Source organism: Mangifera indica, chromosome 1 (assembly GCF_011075055.1).
Source record: "Mangifera indica cultivar Alphonso chromosome 1, CATAS_Mindica_2.1, whole genome shotgun sequence".
NCBI lineage: Eukaryota > Viridiplantae > Streptophyta > Magnoliopsida > Sapindales > Anacardiaceae > Mangifera > Mangifera indica.
Genome location: NC_058137.1, coordinates 24,974,587 through 24,990,097, shown reverse-complemented (window position 1 = coordinate 24,990,097; position 15,511 = coordinate 24,974,587). Strand labels below are relative to the sequence as shown.

Below are 15,511 nucleotides of genomic sequence, written 5' to 3'. Positions count from 1 at the left end.
TCTGGCGAGTTGTTGATGGCTTGAACAACAGGAGGATGGCGTCTAGACGACAAAGTGTCGTCTCCAGATCGATGACACTTTTGGATGATGAAAAGTCATTGATCTGGATGACACTTCTCTATCTTTTAAATCAATGATGCTTCTCGATGAAACGTCGTCCAAATCGATGACGCTTCATCGTTTAGAAGCGTTACTGATCTAGAGATGATGCTTCGTCTAGACAACGAAGCATTGTCTTTCGAAGTCTCATCGGCTAGATGTCATCTTCCTATTGTTTTGACCACCGACGACTTGTCAGATTTATTGGCCGGAAAAGATTTTCAAACCTTAAAGGAGAAATGTTAAGTTTTTAAAATTTAATTCTATAGAAAAATTATTAGTTTTTCAAATTATAAAGGTAAAATAATATAGTTTTTATGATTTAACGATACAATAATGATTTTATTTTTATCTCTAATAAAAATTTTTAACATAAATTAGTTTATAAATAAATATTTAAAATTTTAAAATATTAATGTCCTTTTAAGATTAAGCGTAAAGCTTGGGTGGGAATGACCGTTTGTCCTTAAAAAACAAAAATGTATGCCATACAAAAGTAGTTCTAACTTTTTCTTCGTCATGGTCTACTCCCGTCTTTTAGCTGGTTGTAGCAATATCGCTCTCTTTCCTCATCCGCATGCATTTAATGCATTCCCACTCTTCATCTCTCTCCTATTCATACTCCTGCGTCTTTTTATATATTCATTATTCCACTTGCAAATTAGTTGATTTATTCTGCAACATACACAAGATTAGAGGATGTTATTTCATCATCGTCTCCTTTTCCTTTCACTTGTTTCTGCCTTTTGCCTCACAATTTTTGCTTCTGGAGCCCCTCCTTTGGAAAAGAGTGAAGGTATGCATGATTTTCTTTTCTTTTTAGAGGGTACTGCATTTTACTTCAATTATGCGTCATCGTTTATAAATTAATTAATTCGTCTACATATTTTTTTCCCTACAGTGGAAGCTTTAAAAGATATAGCAAAGTCACTAGGCAAAAAAGACTGGAATTTCAATGTAGATCCATGCAGTAATGAAACGAGTTGGGTTGCAGAAACCCAAGATAATGGATCTGAGAAAAATGTCAGCTGCTATTGCTCCTTCTCCAATGACACTCTTTGCCATGTAGTCTCCATGTATTTTCTTCCACTCCATTTTTCTTCTCCATACTTTCATATCTACTAAGATATTAATTACTGTAGAATTGGAATCTACAGTGAATCTGGAGGGAAAAATTATTCGAGAATAAAGTTAGTGAGGTCAACCAGTCAAGATACCAGTGCTTTTTTCTGAAAATAATGTTTCTACTTTTGAAATTAATAATAAAATTTAACAAAAATTAGATAATAGATGAAACTTAGTAGGTAAAAGCTTGAAAATAGACTAAATCTGGGGTGAATAAAGTCTTTTGCCCTTACAAAACAGCTAAAATTGTAGGATATAAAATTATTTTAACTTCCAAAAATTTGTAAAAAAATTGAAAATAAAGGATAACAGTTAATATAATTTGGTAGAATTACACCAAATAGATAACATCTAATAGGATTACACCTTGATTGGTGTAATTTAAGTCATTTAAACTAGATTCAACCTAAATTACAAGGTGTAATTTAACAAGATTACACCTCAATTGGTATAATTCAAATCAAATCTACAAAATCATCAAAGAGTACTTACAAGTCAAAATAATAAATACTCAAAAGAGAAATAGTTAAATAATATAATAATTTACTTTTTAATATTATGTCATGACCTTTTTTCATTAATAGATGGTTAAATGATTTATTCTCATTTAAGGTTTACCCTTTTTATTAAGTTTTTATTTATTATTTTTCCAAAATTTAAATACTTACTCATAAACTATTAAATTTGTTATTTTATATAATATTAAAAATGAAATAAAAATTTTTTCCTTAAAAGCTCTAAAAACTAACAATTTTCCTTGAACTCAGTTTTAAAAACTAATATTTCCCTTTTAGAGTTTATTTATTATTCTCCGACCACCTCTCCCTTTCAATATTTTCTCTTCTTCTGACGATTTCTCTCTCTCAATCTCTCCTTTTATTCGGTTGATCGTCTAAGCCGAGAAGGTAAAGAGTTTTATTTGGGAAAAGGAAGCTTTGTCTTCCCAAATGAAGTTTTTTGTCTTCTCGGCTTGGATAATCAATCTGAGGGAGAGATGGGGAAAAAAAGACCACTAAAAGAAGGGGAAAAGAAAGTGTTGAAAAAAAGAGACTGTCGGAGAATGATAGATAAACCCTAGGGAAGGAGGGAAATATTATTTTTTAAAACCTGACCTATAAGAAAATTATTAGTTTATAGGGTTTAGAGGAAAAAAAAATAAAATTTTAAAACTAATAAATTTGATTTACTTTAATAGCTCATTAGTGGATATTTAAATTTTTAAAAAATAATAGATAGAAACTTAAGAGAAAAGTGGGAATAAGTCCTTTGGCCTAAATAGACTTATGTTCATGTGGGTATTATGAATCAAAGTTTTCAAGGAATGGAACTTATGGTTTTCCCAAACCTTTCTCACATATATATATATAGAAGTAGTTGCAAGTTTTTGTTATTGTAAAGTGTAAAATTATAAATTAAAAATTTTATATTAATTAATGGGTTAAAGTTATTACTCAAAAATCGATATTGAGATGTTAATTTCACTCTAACTTCTTTCAATTGAAGATAAGAGATAATTTAGTTTAATTAAAGTTTTTAAAGCTAGCAATCCCTCGTTTTCATTCACTAATCAAAGGTGATTATAGTTAAGAGGCATGAATTTTTTTTTTTTTTTGTAATTGCTTAATACTTAAAATACAGAATGCTCAAGTCTGATAATCTGACTGGCACTCTCCCACCAAACTTGACCAGACTCCCTTTTCTCCAACAATTGTAAGCATTACTATTCCTCTAACTTTTATCATTCCAATTTTACCCCTCAGCATTTCCTAAATTACAGTTTACGATGTCCCTCTTCACAGTGACGTCTCTCTCAACTATCTCAGTGGCCCAATCCCGCCAGTATGGAGCTCTCTCCCACTCGTCAACATGTATGCTTTCTTCTCTTTCTCTCCATAAATATTATTGACATTGAATTTTGTTAGATCTAATTAGGTTTGTTAAGAATGTTCATACAAGATTATCAAGGTTAGCAAGCAATCAAATAGAATAATACAGTATACGAAATCAACAAGAGCAGAAACAAAGAACACAAGAAATACTTGGTTCGGGTTTCGATTTGAAACCCTACATCCAAGGCAGAGACAAGTCTCTTAGTCGAATCCACTATAAAACACAAGCGATTACAGCTTACAAAATACCCTCCGATTCACCTCACACGATTATAATCCACCGTGAAACAATGCCTTCTAGCAAGCCCTCTACAAGACTCAAGACACATGCACAATCGGAGAAAACTAGGAGATTTCTCCTTGGCTCAACTAAAATCAAAGAACAAGAACAGAAACCCTAATCGCAAAAAGGGAGCAGAGCAAAGCAAACCAGGGAGCCGATTCATTGTATCAAGCAATGAGTGCTCAACCTTAATATACTTACGGTTACATTTCAATGAAAAGACCAAACTGCCCTTCATGTACAAAATAACATTACAGACCTTAATAAGTCCTATAATGACTAAAATCTCTTTAGCACCTTTAAGCCATATTCTACATAGCTCCACCTTGGCTTAAACTGGAGTTGAATTGCATTCCACTAGAAGACCTTCTTTGCAGTTTATTTCTGTCACAGTTTTTGATAGATTTTCAGGAAGTTTAAAGCTTCCTTGAACTTGCTCACAGGAACAGCTTTAGTTAGTATATCTGCTGGATTCACACTAGTCATGATTTTCTCAATCAACACTTGCTTGCTGGACAACACATCTCTGATGAAGTGAAGCCTCACATCAATATGCTTAGTTCTCTCATGATATGCACTGTTTTTAGAAAGATGAATGGCACTCTGTGAATCACTGTAAATCACAGGAATATCTAAACTCAAACCTAGTTCAGATGTAATTCCCTTTAGCCACATAGCCTCCTTCACAGCTTCTGTCAAGGCAATATATTCTGCTTCCGTGGTGGATAATGCCACAATAGACTGCAAGTTGCATTTCCAGCTCACAATATTTCCACCATAGGTAAAAATATAACTAGTTAGAGATCTTTTATCTAGATCAGCTGCAAAATCTAAATCACAAAATCCTTTTACAAGTAAACTGTTAGTAGGATCAGATGTGAACAATAACCCAAGGTCTACAGTACCTTTAAGATATCTCATTAACCATTTTACAACATACCAGTGATCTTTGCAAGGATTGCTCATAAATCTACTTACTAAACTAATAGCATAAGCAATATCAGGTCTTGAACCAATCATTGCATACATCAAACTACCTATTGCATTCGAATAGGGTATTTTATTCATAAATTCAGATTCAATAATAGATAGACTAACAGTAGATTTTAATCTAAAATGAGCACCCATAGGAACACTAACAGATTTAGATTCAGACATATTATATATGCTCAATACCCTTTTAATGTATCCTACTTGTGATAAAAATAAAGATCTCTTACTTCTATCTCTTTCAATATCCATACCTAATATTCTTTTTGCTGACCCTAAATCTTTCATAACAAATTCAGTTTTTAGCATTTGTTTCAAATTTATCAAAACAGACATATCTTTGGAAGCTAGAAGCATATCATCAACATACAATAGCAAGTAAACATAGCATCAAGCATCAGATTTTAAATAATACACACAATGATCATAATTGCATCTCAAGAAACCAATAAACAGAACAAACTCATCAAACTTCTTATACCATTGTCTAAGAGACTGCTTTAGCCCATACAGAGATTTGTGAAGCAAGCAGACTTTGTTTTCAGCTCCAGGTTCTACAAAGCCTTCAGGTTGCTCCATTAGAATCTGTTCTTCCAGATTTCCATACAAGAATGCTGTTGTGACATCCATCTGTTCCAGTTCCATATCAAATAACACAACAACTGATAATATGAGTCTTATTGAGGTATGTTTCACAACAGGGGAAAATACTTCATGGTAATCTATCCCTTCTCTTTGTGAGAAGCCTTTTGCCACCACCCTTGCTTTAAATCTTGGTTGTTCTACTCCTGGAATACCTGGCTTCCTTTTAAAAACCCACTTACATCTAATTACTTTTTTCTTCAATGGTCTATCAATAAGTGTCCAGGTGTTATTCTTTTTCAGAGATTCTATTTCAGTTTCCATTGCTCTTAACCAATCTGAGCTATATTTACTTTCACAGGCATGGGTGAAATTCAGGGGTTCACTTATCTCAATCAAGTCTCCTATTTGGAAAGCATAAGAGATGAGATCAACATAAGCATATCTTGAAGGTGGTCTTATTTCTCTTATTGGTCTATCTCTAGCTAATTTATAGTTAGAAAGGTTTTATTTTTTTGGGCTATGAGGACACTATAGTTGACTCTGTGGTGAGAGTTGCTGATTCAAGTCTGTGATTTCGTACTTTGAAGTACGAATTGAATCCAAACCCAAATCAGGTCCCTCACCAGACTCTATAGATTGAGATGCAGACTCTATACTACTATGATGTCTAGACACAGGTGTCTCCACCTCAAACTGAACCTGCCCAGCTTTTCCTTCTGGAGAGAAAAAATCTTTGTAGAATTTTAATTCATTAAAAGTAACATTTCTACTAACAACACACTTATGCTCTTCTAACAGCCATAGTTTATAGCCTTTAGTGCCTGTGGGATAACCTAGAAAAACAGCCTTTAAAGCTCTTGGGCTCAACTTACCTTGACTAACATACACATAGGCAAGGCATCCAAAAGGTTTCAAGTGATGTAAAGAAGGTGGTCTTTTATACCACATTTCAATTGGGTTCTTAAAGCCTACAGCTGATGATAGTGACCTATTTATCAAATAGCAGGCAGTTGCAACAGCTTCAGCCTAAAACTTCTTGCCTAAGCCAGAATCAGCAAGAATACATCTAACCTTATTTAGGATGGTCCTATTCATTCTCTCAGCCAAGCCATTTTGTTGTGGTGTTTCATTACATGTTCTGTGCCTAAGAATTCCATGTTTCGTGCCTAAGAATTCCATGTTTCTTACAAAAATCAGAAAAATGTTTGTTGCAATATTCAAGGCCATTATCAGTTCTGAACACTTTAATTTTCTTATTAGTTTGATTCTCAACTAGATTTTTCCAGTCTTTAAAGCACTCAAAGGCCTCATCTTTTTGTTTTAGAAAATAAACCCATACTCTCCTAGAATAGTCATCAATGAGTGTCATAAAATAGTGTGAATGAGATAATGAATCAGGAACATGAGGGGAACCCCACAAATCAGAATGCACATACTCAAGTATATTATTGGATCTACATGTGGCAGTAGAAAACTTTAATTTATGAGATTTACCAAGCACACAGTTTTCACAGAACTTTAAATCAGAAAGCTTATTTTGATCAATAAGTTTTTGTTTACACAATTCATTCAAGCCTGCCATACTAATATGCCCAAGTCTTTTATGCCACAAGATTGTTTTATCAAAATTATCATGAGCAAAATGCATATTATCAGACACCACACTACCTTCTAAAATATATAACCCATTTGATAATTTTCCTTTCATTACAACTAAGGCACCTTTCATGATTTTTAAAACTCCTTTTTCATATTTATATGAAAAACCATTTAAATCAAGTGAATCAAGAGAAATCAAATTTCTTCTTAACTTAGGCACTAACCTGACATTTTCAAGAGTTTTTATAGAACCATCAAACATTTTGAATTTGACATTACCAATAGCAATCACATCACAGGAATCATCATTCCCCATCAAAACTTTCCCACCATTTATATATTTTAAATCAGTAAGCCATTCTTTCTTAGGAGTCATAGGAAAAGTACAACCAGAGTCCATTACCCATTCTTCATCTAACCCTATTTCAGAAAGAACTAACACTTCTGCACTTTCATACCCTTCAAGAAAATTTGCTAGTTCTAAATTTTCAGTTTTATTAGAAAGAACCTTCTTTTTCTCTGGACAATTTCTTTTAAAGTGGCCCTTTTTATGACATAACCAGCAAGTTTTCTTAAATCTAGATTTTGACCTAGATAACTTCTTATTAGTTGCATTATTCCTCTTTTCTTGTCTGCCCCTAATCTGAAGACCCTCCCTAATAGATTTTTTTTCAAATTTTATTTCTAAATCTTTAGACCTTAGGGCTCCTAAAACTTCATCCAATGACAAAGAATCTTTCCCATATTTTATAGCAGCTTTAACATCCTTAAAAGATTTAGGTAAAGCATTCAGAATTATTATTGTCTGATTTTCATCTGATATTTTTTCATTAATACTATTCAGATCAATAACAATTCTGTGAAACTCATCAAGATTATCATCTAAAGACTTAATGGGGTCCATCTTAAATCCAAACAACTGTTCTTTCAAATATATTTTATTTATCAATGATTTAGTCATATATAGGGATTCTAGTTTTAGCCATATTTTTGCAGTAGTATCAGCGTCATCAATTTTTCACAACACATTATCAGACAGATGCAAAATTAATAGACTATAAGCTGTTTCCATTACCTCAGCTATTTCAACATCAGTCATACCTTCTGGAAATTTAGATGGTTTTCCCAATGCCTTTGCACATTTCTGATGCACCAGTACCGCATACATCTTTCTTTTTCCACATGTTGAAATTGCCCTTGCCATCAAATTTCTTGACATCGATTCTGATTGAACCCATTCTTCTTTGCTAACAATTTACTTTATAATCTTTTGGCAAGAAACAAGATTAGTAATATCAGAGAATATATATAAAGGCAAAGATTTAAAGAAATCACCAAAAATCGATCAATCAGAACATTCAGAACACAAAACCCTAACTGGCTCTGATACCACTTGTTAGATCTAATTAGGTTTGTTAAGAATGTTCATACAAGATTATCAAGTTTAGCAAGCAATCAAATAGAATAATACAGTATACGAAATCAACAAGAGCAGAAACAAAGAACACAAGAAATACTTGGTTCGGGTTTCGATTTGAAACCCTACATCCAAGGCAGAGACAAGTCTCTTAGTCAAATCCACTATAGAACACAAGCGATTACAGCTTACAGAATACCCTCCGATTCACCTCACACGATTATAATCCACCGTGAAACAATGCCTTCTAGCAAGCCCTCTACAAGACTCAAGACACACGCACAATCGAAGAAAACCAGGAGATTTCTCCTTGGCTCAACTAAAATCAAAAAACAAGAACAGAAACCCTAATCGCAAAAAGGGAGCAGAGCAAAGCAAACCAGGGAGCCGATTCATTGTATCAAGTAATGAGCGCTCAACCTTAATATACTTAGGGTTACATTTCAGCAAAAAGACCAAACTGCCCTTCATGTACAAAATGACATTACAGACCTTAATAAGTCCTATAATGACCAAAATCTCCTTAGCACCTTTAAGCCATATTCTACAAATTTAAATTTTTTCTAAGTTAACAGCTAATTATTGGTCATTGATCCGTATATTAAAAGTTTTAGGATGTTCATACTTACTTTTGAATCATTCTTCTGAATCAAAATGGACATACTAATTAGTTAAAAAAAGGTCCATACTTTGAGATGGTCTTGAGCCAAACTTAGAATTTGTTGTCAGTGGAAAACAAAAAATTCATATGTATTGTTTTGTGTTTGTGAGACTGATAAGAATTGGGTGGTGTGGTTTCAGTTCCCTTCTTGGAAACAGGTTAACAGGTTCAATTCCAAAAGATCTTGCAAATATTGGCACGCTCAAAAGTTTGTGAGTCTTTCTTTTTCGAATTATCTTGTTGCTTATCAATTTGAGGAGAAGTTTTATCAATGTATTATAAATGTATAGGGTTCTGGAGTTCAATCAGTTTTCAGGAGTTTTGCCTGAAGAGCTTGGAAATTTACCAAGCCTAGAAAGATTGTAAGTAAGATAATGAATCAATATTTTACATTTTCACTTTACTTAAGTTGGTAAATTTTACATGTATTTGGGTATTTAGATTAATCTTTGTTGTCATTGTTGTTGCTATAGGCTTCTTACCTCAAACAATTTCACTGGGGAATTACCAAAAACATTTTCGAATTTGATCACACTGCAGGACTTGTAAGCTTATGATGCTTATTACTTTTTCGAGGTTTTATAATATGCTCAAGTTGGTTATTTATTGCATTAAATAAGATTTTTTTTCTTTTCTTTTTCTCAACTTGATATAGTCGAATTGGTGATAACAACTTCACTGGGAAGATACCTGAATTTATTCAGAACTGGACAAACCTTACAAGGCTGTGAGAGCTTTATTGTTTATGGTTTGTGGTAAGAAATTTGTAATCAATTATTACTGTCACCTAATCAAATTAAAATGTGTCAGCAGAGTTATTCAAGGAAGTGGTTTGGAGGGTCCAATTCCTTCTAGCATTGCTGATTTGAAAAATTTAACCGACCTGTACGTCTATTTCAATATTGTAAGTCAGTTCTTTTAATTATGACATGTATTTTTGGATTTATGTTAGACTTGTTCTTGGTTGAATTTCAATATGCAGGAGAATCAGTGACTTGAATGGAAATGATTCAAATTTTCCACTGCTTGAAAACTTGACGAATTTGAAGATACTGTCAGTAAATTGATTCAGTGACTGCACATTTAGTAGAAAATATATTTATCTTATGGAAAGTTGAAAGTGATGACATTTGCTTGTGTTACAGGATATTGAGAAGTTGCGACCTCTCTGGAAAAATACCATCATATCTCGGCAATTTTAGAAATTTGAAAACTTTGTTAGTAAACTCTTTGTTTTCTTTTCAATTCTAGTTGAGATAAAAGAACATATTTAGAAAACACTCCACCACTTCAAGTTGTTTGCACACGTGTAGCTTAATTTTTCATGTACTTTTTTGGCAAGAGGATTCAATTCAGGCTATTAAAAAACTAGAGGGCCCTCAGGTGGTGTTTGTGTGTATAGACCTAGTTAATCAGAAAAATACCAGCTAAATTCACATGGGTTTTCAACTAGATGGTTTATTTCTTTATATGCTTGGTTTAACATGCTCTGCCAAATTATTTGGGTTTTGCTGTATAAATTTGCTCAGAAATATCAGATTAATGTTACATTTTCTCTTGCAGAGATCTAAGCTTTAACAAGCTTAGTGGAGTGATCCCAAGCATCTTTGCTGATCCACATATTCCAACTTACATGTACTCATATCATTATAATCTGATTTCCATTTCCAAACTGATTCAGTGAATGGTATTGCCTGATTATCAACATAGGAATGTTAACAAATAGAACATGGAATTGACCAAAGCAATTATTACTGTCACCTGAAATTTTAGTGGTTGAATGTTTCTATGTAAAATAAGTGGCCCAATTTACATCTGTTTGTGGTTGGATTTTAGAATTTATAGCCATTGAAACTGAAAAATGAGTGGTGTGTTTGAGTTATAATTGTATAAAATTGTCAATCTTTCTTATGTTGCTTGTCCACTGTTGGTATTGATAATAATACTTAATTATCCTTATGTGTTCTTTAATGGACAGAAGGACGTTTTTGCTGAACTTTTTATATTCATCTTGATTAGATATTTAACCAGCAACTTGCTAAGTGGACCAGTGCCTGATTGGCTGGTGAAATCACAACAGAAAGTGTAAATTTCTCTTCCACGTGCCCTTTATATTTTGTTGAACAATTATGCTATTGAATCTTGATGTATCACTTCTGAAACAATTGTATTCTTATATTCATTTGCACATCAAATCCTGTGAAGCCTGTTAACATAGTCTGGTTTCAAATGTGGACTCTGTATCTATCCATGAATTCTGATTATGCTATCCTAACTGCCAATGCGGAGGCTGTCATTATGGAACTGCATTCACAAGTGAAGCATAATGCCATTTCTATTTTCCGTAACAAAATACTTGAAGTCTCTCTTGCTTTGTGAAAAATGAGATTGCGGAAACTTACATTAAAATTATAACAACACTTCCATACACATTTTCAGATTATGGTTTATTAAATTTTTCTTTCATCCCAGTTAAGATGCACTCTTTAAGATAATGAATCACATTGAAATTTCTGTGGCAGTGATCTTTCTTATAATAATTTCACTGCTGAACTCTCAGAGGTGACAAACTGCCAAATTGGAGATGTGTAAGAATACTATCTTACTAAGTTGAACCTCAAGCACTGGATTATCAACTCTGCTACACTTTCACAACTATTAAACTAGTGTAATGTCTTCCAAATTCTCAGTTTTATATTTGTCTAATTTTTTAGGAACTTGTTTGCAAGCTCTTCTAAGGCCAATGACACGTAAGTTGCACGTTCATCTTCCAATAACTTGCATTAAAAATGTTTTTATTTTTTTCTTGTAATTTAAATGAGACTCAATGATATGTTACATGGTTGTGAAGCTAACCTCTACCTTACATTTAATTTTCTAGAACCGGAATTGTTTCATGTTTGAAGAGCTCCAATTGTCCAAAAAGTACGTTGAAATTTTATTTTTTTTTCACATTTCTAGACTCTTTTGTTTTTTTTTTATGTGCTGCTTGTTTATATTCCTTTTTTTTTTTTTTAAATTGATAAAACAATAAACTGTTTAGCCATGGCTGATTAGAATGGGACCTACTTGTATCTGGTTGATCTTTTAGTTAAATAAAAAGTTATGCTGTGGTTGGTTTGTCTTTACTATAAAGAGACTGTTCAGACAAGTTCATGAGGGTACTCTTCTAGACTTACTGGAAAAATATGAATGCTGGAAATTTTAAAGGAATAGCAACAAGGTCATCAGTTTTATTGTTTTGAAATTGTAGTTCTCCTCCAAGGCCTGCCAGAGTCAAAATGAAGAAGAAAGATTTAGTACATTGACATTTTTTTCTTTTTATTTTCTTGTTCAATGGTTACTAAACTGTTGTTTTTCTTCCAAGCTTTGTATGGTTTTCATATTAATTGTGGAGGGAAAGAAGTGATTGTCGATGGAAATACCACATATGAAGCTGATACAGATGTAGCAGGACCTTCAAAATTCTTCACTAGTAATACTAATTGGGGATTTAGCTCCACTGGCCACTTCTTGGATGTCCACTCTGGGGAAGATTATATTGCGAAAAATACATCCGTACTCTCAATTAATGATTCCAAGGCCCAGCTATACAAGCAAGCCCGTCTTTCTCCCCTGTCTCTTACTTATTATGGATTTTGTCTGGGAAATGGAAACTACACAGTCAAACTCCACTTTGCAGAGATAATGTTCACTGATGACGAAACATATAGTAGCTTGGGCAGGCGCATATTTGATGTTTACATTCAGGTGACTGTTGCATTAAAGGTTGGTATTTACCAACCTTTAATGATTTTTATTGAATATTTTGGCAAATGATAAATTGTGGAGACTAGTGTGCACGCGTGTGTGTTAATTTCTACCAGTGTTTAGAATGTTGTTAAAGCTGAAATCTAAAATAATATCCACAGCATGCATGAAAAGTTAAGTTAATTGGCAATAATCATCTCAGGGAAAGCTGGTGCTGAAGGATTTTAATATCAAGGTTGCAGCTGGCGGTACTGGTAAGGCAATTATGAAACCAATATTAAATGTTTCTGTCACCAGCAATACTGTAGAGATCCGTTTCATTTGGGCTGGGAAAGGAACAACTGGTCTCCCAAAAAAAGGAGTTTATGGTCCTCTTATATCAGCCATTTCTGTTGTTGCTGGTAGGTTTAATACTAGACACTGCTTCTATTTATCTGTGATAACCTTTTTTAAAAAAAAAATAAATTCTGCAAGAGTTATAGAATTAAGCAAAAAATTCCCGGATTCATGTCTGGGTTATGAATTCATTACAGTTAAGTAATTTTTTAAATAGTACTTGCATTTCCTCCTTAATGTGATTGGAGAACATAATGGAACAAACAAAACCATTTCATTTCCTTTTAAAGCATTTAAATAGAGCCTTTGACTTGTCCATAACCAAAAGTGTGTTCATTACATCATTTTTTTGGTTTGATTTTTAGGAATATAAGGAGGATTGCCACCGTTGTTTTTTATTGTCATTCTAATGATTAAACAAATTCATTTTAGGTGTTATAATAGCTGGTATTTAATATTTAAACAGCATGGAATTTAAAGTGAATGGTTTTTCCCGCCCTATCACCTTTAATAGTTGGAATCAATTTTTTTATTTTTTTTCTCTTGTTATTATTAACTTGTATGTAAGAGTTTTTGCCTGGAATGGTGTATTCTCCCATTTTGATATCTTCTTTGTTTCTCACCAAGCAGAATTCACTCCCCCATCAGAAGAAAAGAGCAGTACTCCTTCAGAAAATAGTAGTATATCTGCTGGGACAGTCGTTGAAATTGTGGCTGGAGCAGTGGTTACTATTATCCTGATTTTGGTTATCCTTTGGTGGAAAGGCTGTCTGAGACGGGAGAGTACACTGGAGCAAGGTATTTTGAACGCCATTAACTTTTTACTTGTAATTCTCAGTTCTTTAATTTATTTGCATATTTTTTACTGTATACAGTAGTGGAGGATGATCAGTACACATTTTTCTTATCTAACCTTGTTTCCTCCCCAGAGCTCAAGGGTCTGGACTTGCATACGGGTTCCTTTACTCTGAGGCAAATTAAAGTTGCGACAAACAACTTTGATGTAGCTCACAAAATTGGAGAAGGTGGCTTTGGTCCAGTTTACAAGGTATTACATTACCTGCACTTAATAATCACTTTCTCTTTAATACATATAACTACTGTTCTTGTATTCCTTTAATACAGAAATCTTCTTATGCAGGGCACCCTGGCTGATGGTACTGTAATTGCTGTTAAGCAGCTATCTTCCAAATCAAAGCAAGGAATTCGAGAGTTTGTGAATGAGATTGGCATGATTTCTGCTTTGCAACACCCGAATCTTGTAAAGCTTCATGGATGTTGTGTTGAAGGAAACCAATTGATGCTAATTTACGAGTACCTGGAAAATAACAGCCTTGCTCGAGCTTTATTTGGTAAGTCTCAACGATATATGAAGTCTACATTCGCTTTATCTGTTGATCAAACATATACACATGCATGTTTCAGCAGATTCTAAATCTTGTTTATTGGTGGTTTAAAGGTCCAGAAGAGCATCAGTTGAAGTTGGATTGGCCAACAAGGCACAAGATCTGTGTTGGTATAGCAAGAGGTTTGGCTTATCTCCACGGAGAATCAAGGTTGAAGATTGTCCACAGAGACATCAAGGCCACTAATGTGCTTCTTGATAAGGACCTGAATCCTAAGATATCTGATTTTGGTTTGGCCAAACTAGATGAGCAGGAAAACACCCACATAAGTACTAGAATTGCTGGAACACTGTGAGTTAATTTGCTGCATACTAATTTGTTAAAAACAAGTTCCCTTTCCCATCTTGTAAGAAATCGATAAATTGAGCTCAGTAAACAGTATGAAAGTGTTGAAATCAAAAGAAGACAAACATCTGTATTGTAGGTTATTAAGCCTACAAGTTATATGCATGCCTAACTGAACTTTATATGCCTGATTTTGCAGTGGGTACATAGCACCAGAATATGCAATGCGAGGTTATTTAACTGATAAAGCAGACGTTTACAGTTTTGGTGTCGTTGCCTTGGAAATTGTTAGTGGAAGAAGCAACGGTAGTTTCCGACCAAAAGAGGAAACTGCATGTCTTCTCGATTGGGTAAACTTTAATTCTCATTCTTTGTTGCATTTGTTATTATTAATTATTTCTACAGTCACCATTAGAATATTCTCATATTTTGAAAGAAATTCTCAGACTATATGAAGGATAATCAAATACAGCTCTTGTGCTCTTAATTTTGATCACATTACAGCTAATCCTATATCAAATTCTACAATAACAAGGTATTTTACCACTAGTCTTGTTTCAATTTACCCTCTTCAGGTTCATGTCTTAAAAGAAGAAGAAAACTTGATGGAGCTAGTCGATCCAAGGTTGGGCTCGGACTTTAATCAGAAAGAAGTGATGGTGGTGATCAATGTGGCCCTTCTATGCACTGCTACCTCTCCTGCTGTTAGGCCGACAATGTCTGAAGTTGTAAGCATGCTTGAAGGATGGGCTGCTGTTCCAGAGTCGATTCCACGCTCAAGTGACTCCATTGAAGAGGCCAAGTTCGAAGCAATGTGAAACTATTATAAATACAGTAGAGAACAATCTAATAACAAGAGTCAGAGCCAGAGTAAGTCGACTGACAAGCTGTGGACGGGTTCTTCGACTTCTGCATCTGATCTTTACCCAGTCAACATTGGCTCGGATTATTTGGTTGCTGGAAACTAGTGATTAGAAAATAGTTTGAAACATGATAGCATGTTAATGTAATACAATTGTATGCAACTTAAAGTTAATTCGGTTTGGGTAATCTTTTGCTTTAAAAAATAAAATATTATTGTAGGGA

The 15,511-nt window shown here is 33.7% G+C and overlaps 1 protein-coding gene across 2 annotated transcripts; it reads left to right on the top strand.

Annotated features, from left to right (window-relative positions):
• Nucleotides 1–735: 735 nt before the first annotated feature.
• On the top strand, nucleotides 736–15,511 carry LOC123220143 (probable leucine-rich repeat receptor-like serine/threonine-protein kinase At3g14840). 2 transcript variants are annotated; one of them, XM_044642174.1, is made up of 24 exons: nucleotides 736–895; nucleotides 1,001–1,175; nucleotides 2,863–2,934; nucleotides 3,024–3,092; nucleotides 8,789–8,860; nucleotides 8,939–9,010; nucleotides 9,122–9,193; nucleotides 9,304–9,375; nucleotides 9,462–9,533; nucleotides 9,631–9,702; nucleotides 9,794–9,865; nucleotides 10,212–10,283; nucleotides 10,668–10,733; nucleotides 11,171–11,236; nucleotides 11,363–11,398; nucleotides 11,530–11,573; nucleotides 12,016–12,416; nucleotides 12,601–12,799; nucleotides 13,365–13,532; nucleotides 13,664–13,782; nucleotides 13,876–14,086; nucleotides 14,194–14,431; nucleotides 14,625–14,775; nucleotides 15,001–15,511. In XM_044642174.1, the coding sequence occupies exons 1-24, from the start codon at nucleotides 799–801 to the stop codon at nucleotides 15,241–15,243; spliced, it is 2,931 nt and encodes a 976-aa protein (XP_044498109.1). In that variant the 5' UTR covers nucleotides 736–798; the 3' UTR covers nucleotides 15,244–15,511. The 2 variants fall into 2 exon arrangements, with proteins under 2 accessions (XP_044498109.1, XP_044498116.1); XM_044642181.1 differs by lacking the exons at nucleotides 14,625–14,775; nucleotides 15,001–15,511 and having other exon boundaries at nucleotides 12,016–12,398; nucleotides 14,194–14,435.

Excerpts from the sequence above, each read along its gene's own strand:
- LOC123220143 (XM_044642174.1), top strand. The coding sequence starts at position 799 with ATGTTATTTCATCATCGTCTCCTTTTCCTTTCACTTGTTTCTGCCTTT. Across the intron at positions 12,800-13,364 it reads AGCCATTTCTGTTGTTGCTG|AATTCACTCCCCCATCAGAA; the intron begins GTAGGTTTAATA and ends CTCACCAAGCAG. Across the intron at positions 13,783-13,875 it reads GCTTTGGTCCAGTTTACAAG|GGCACCCTGGCTGATGGTAC; the intron begins GTATTACATTAC and ends CTTCTTATGCAG.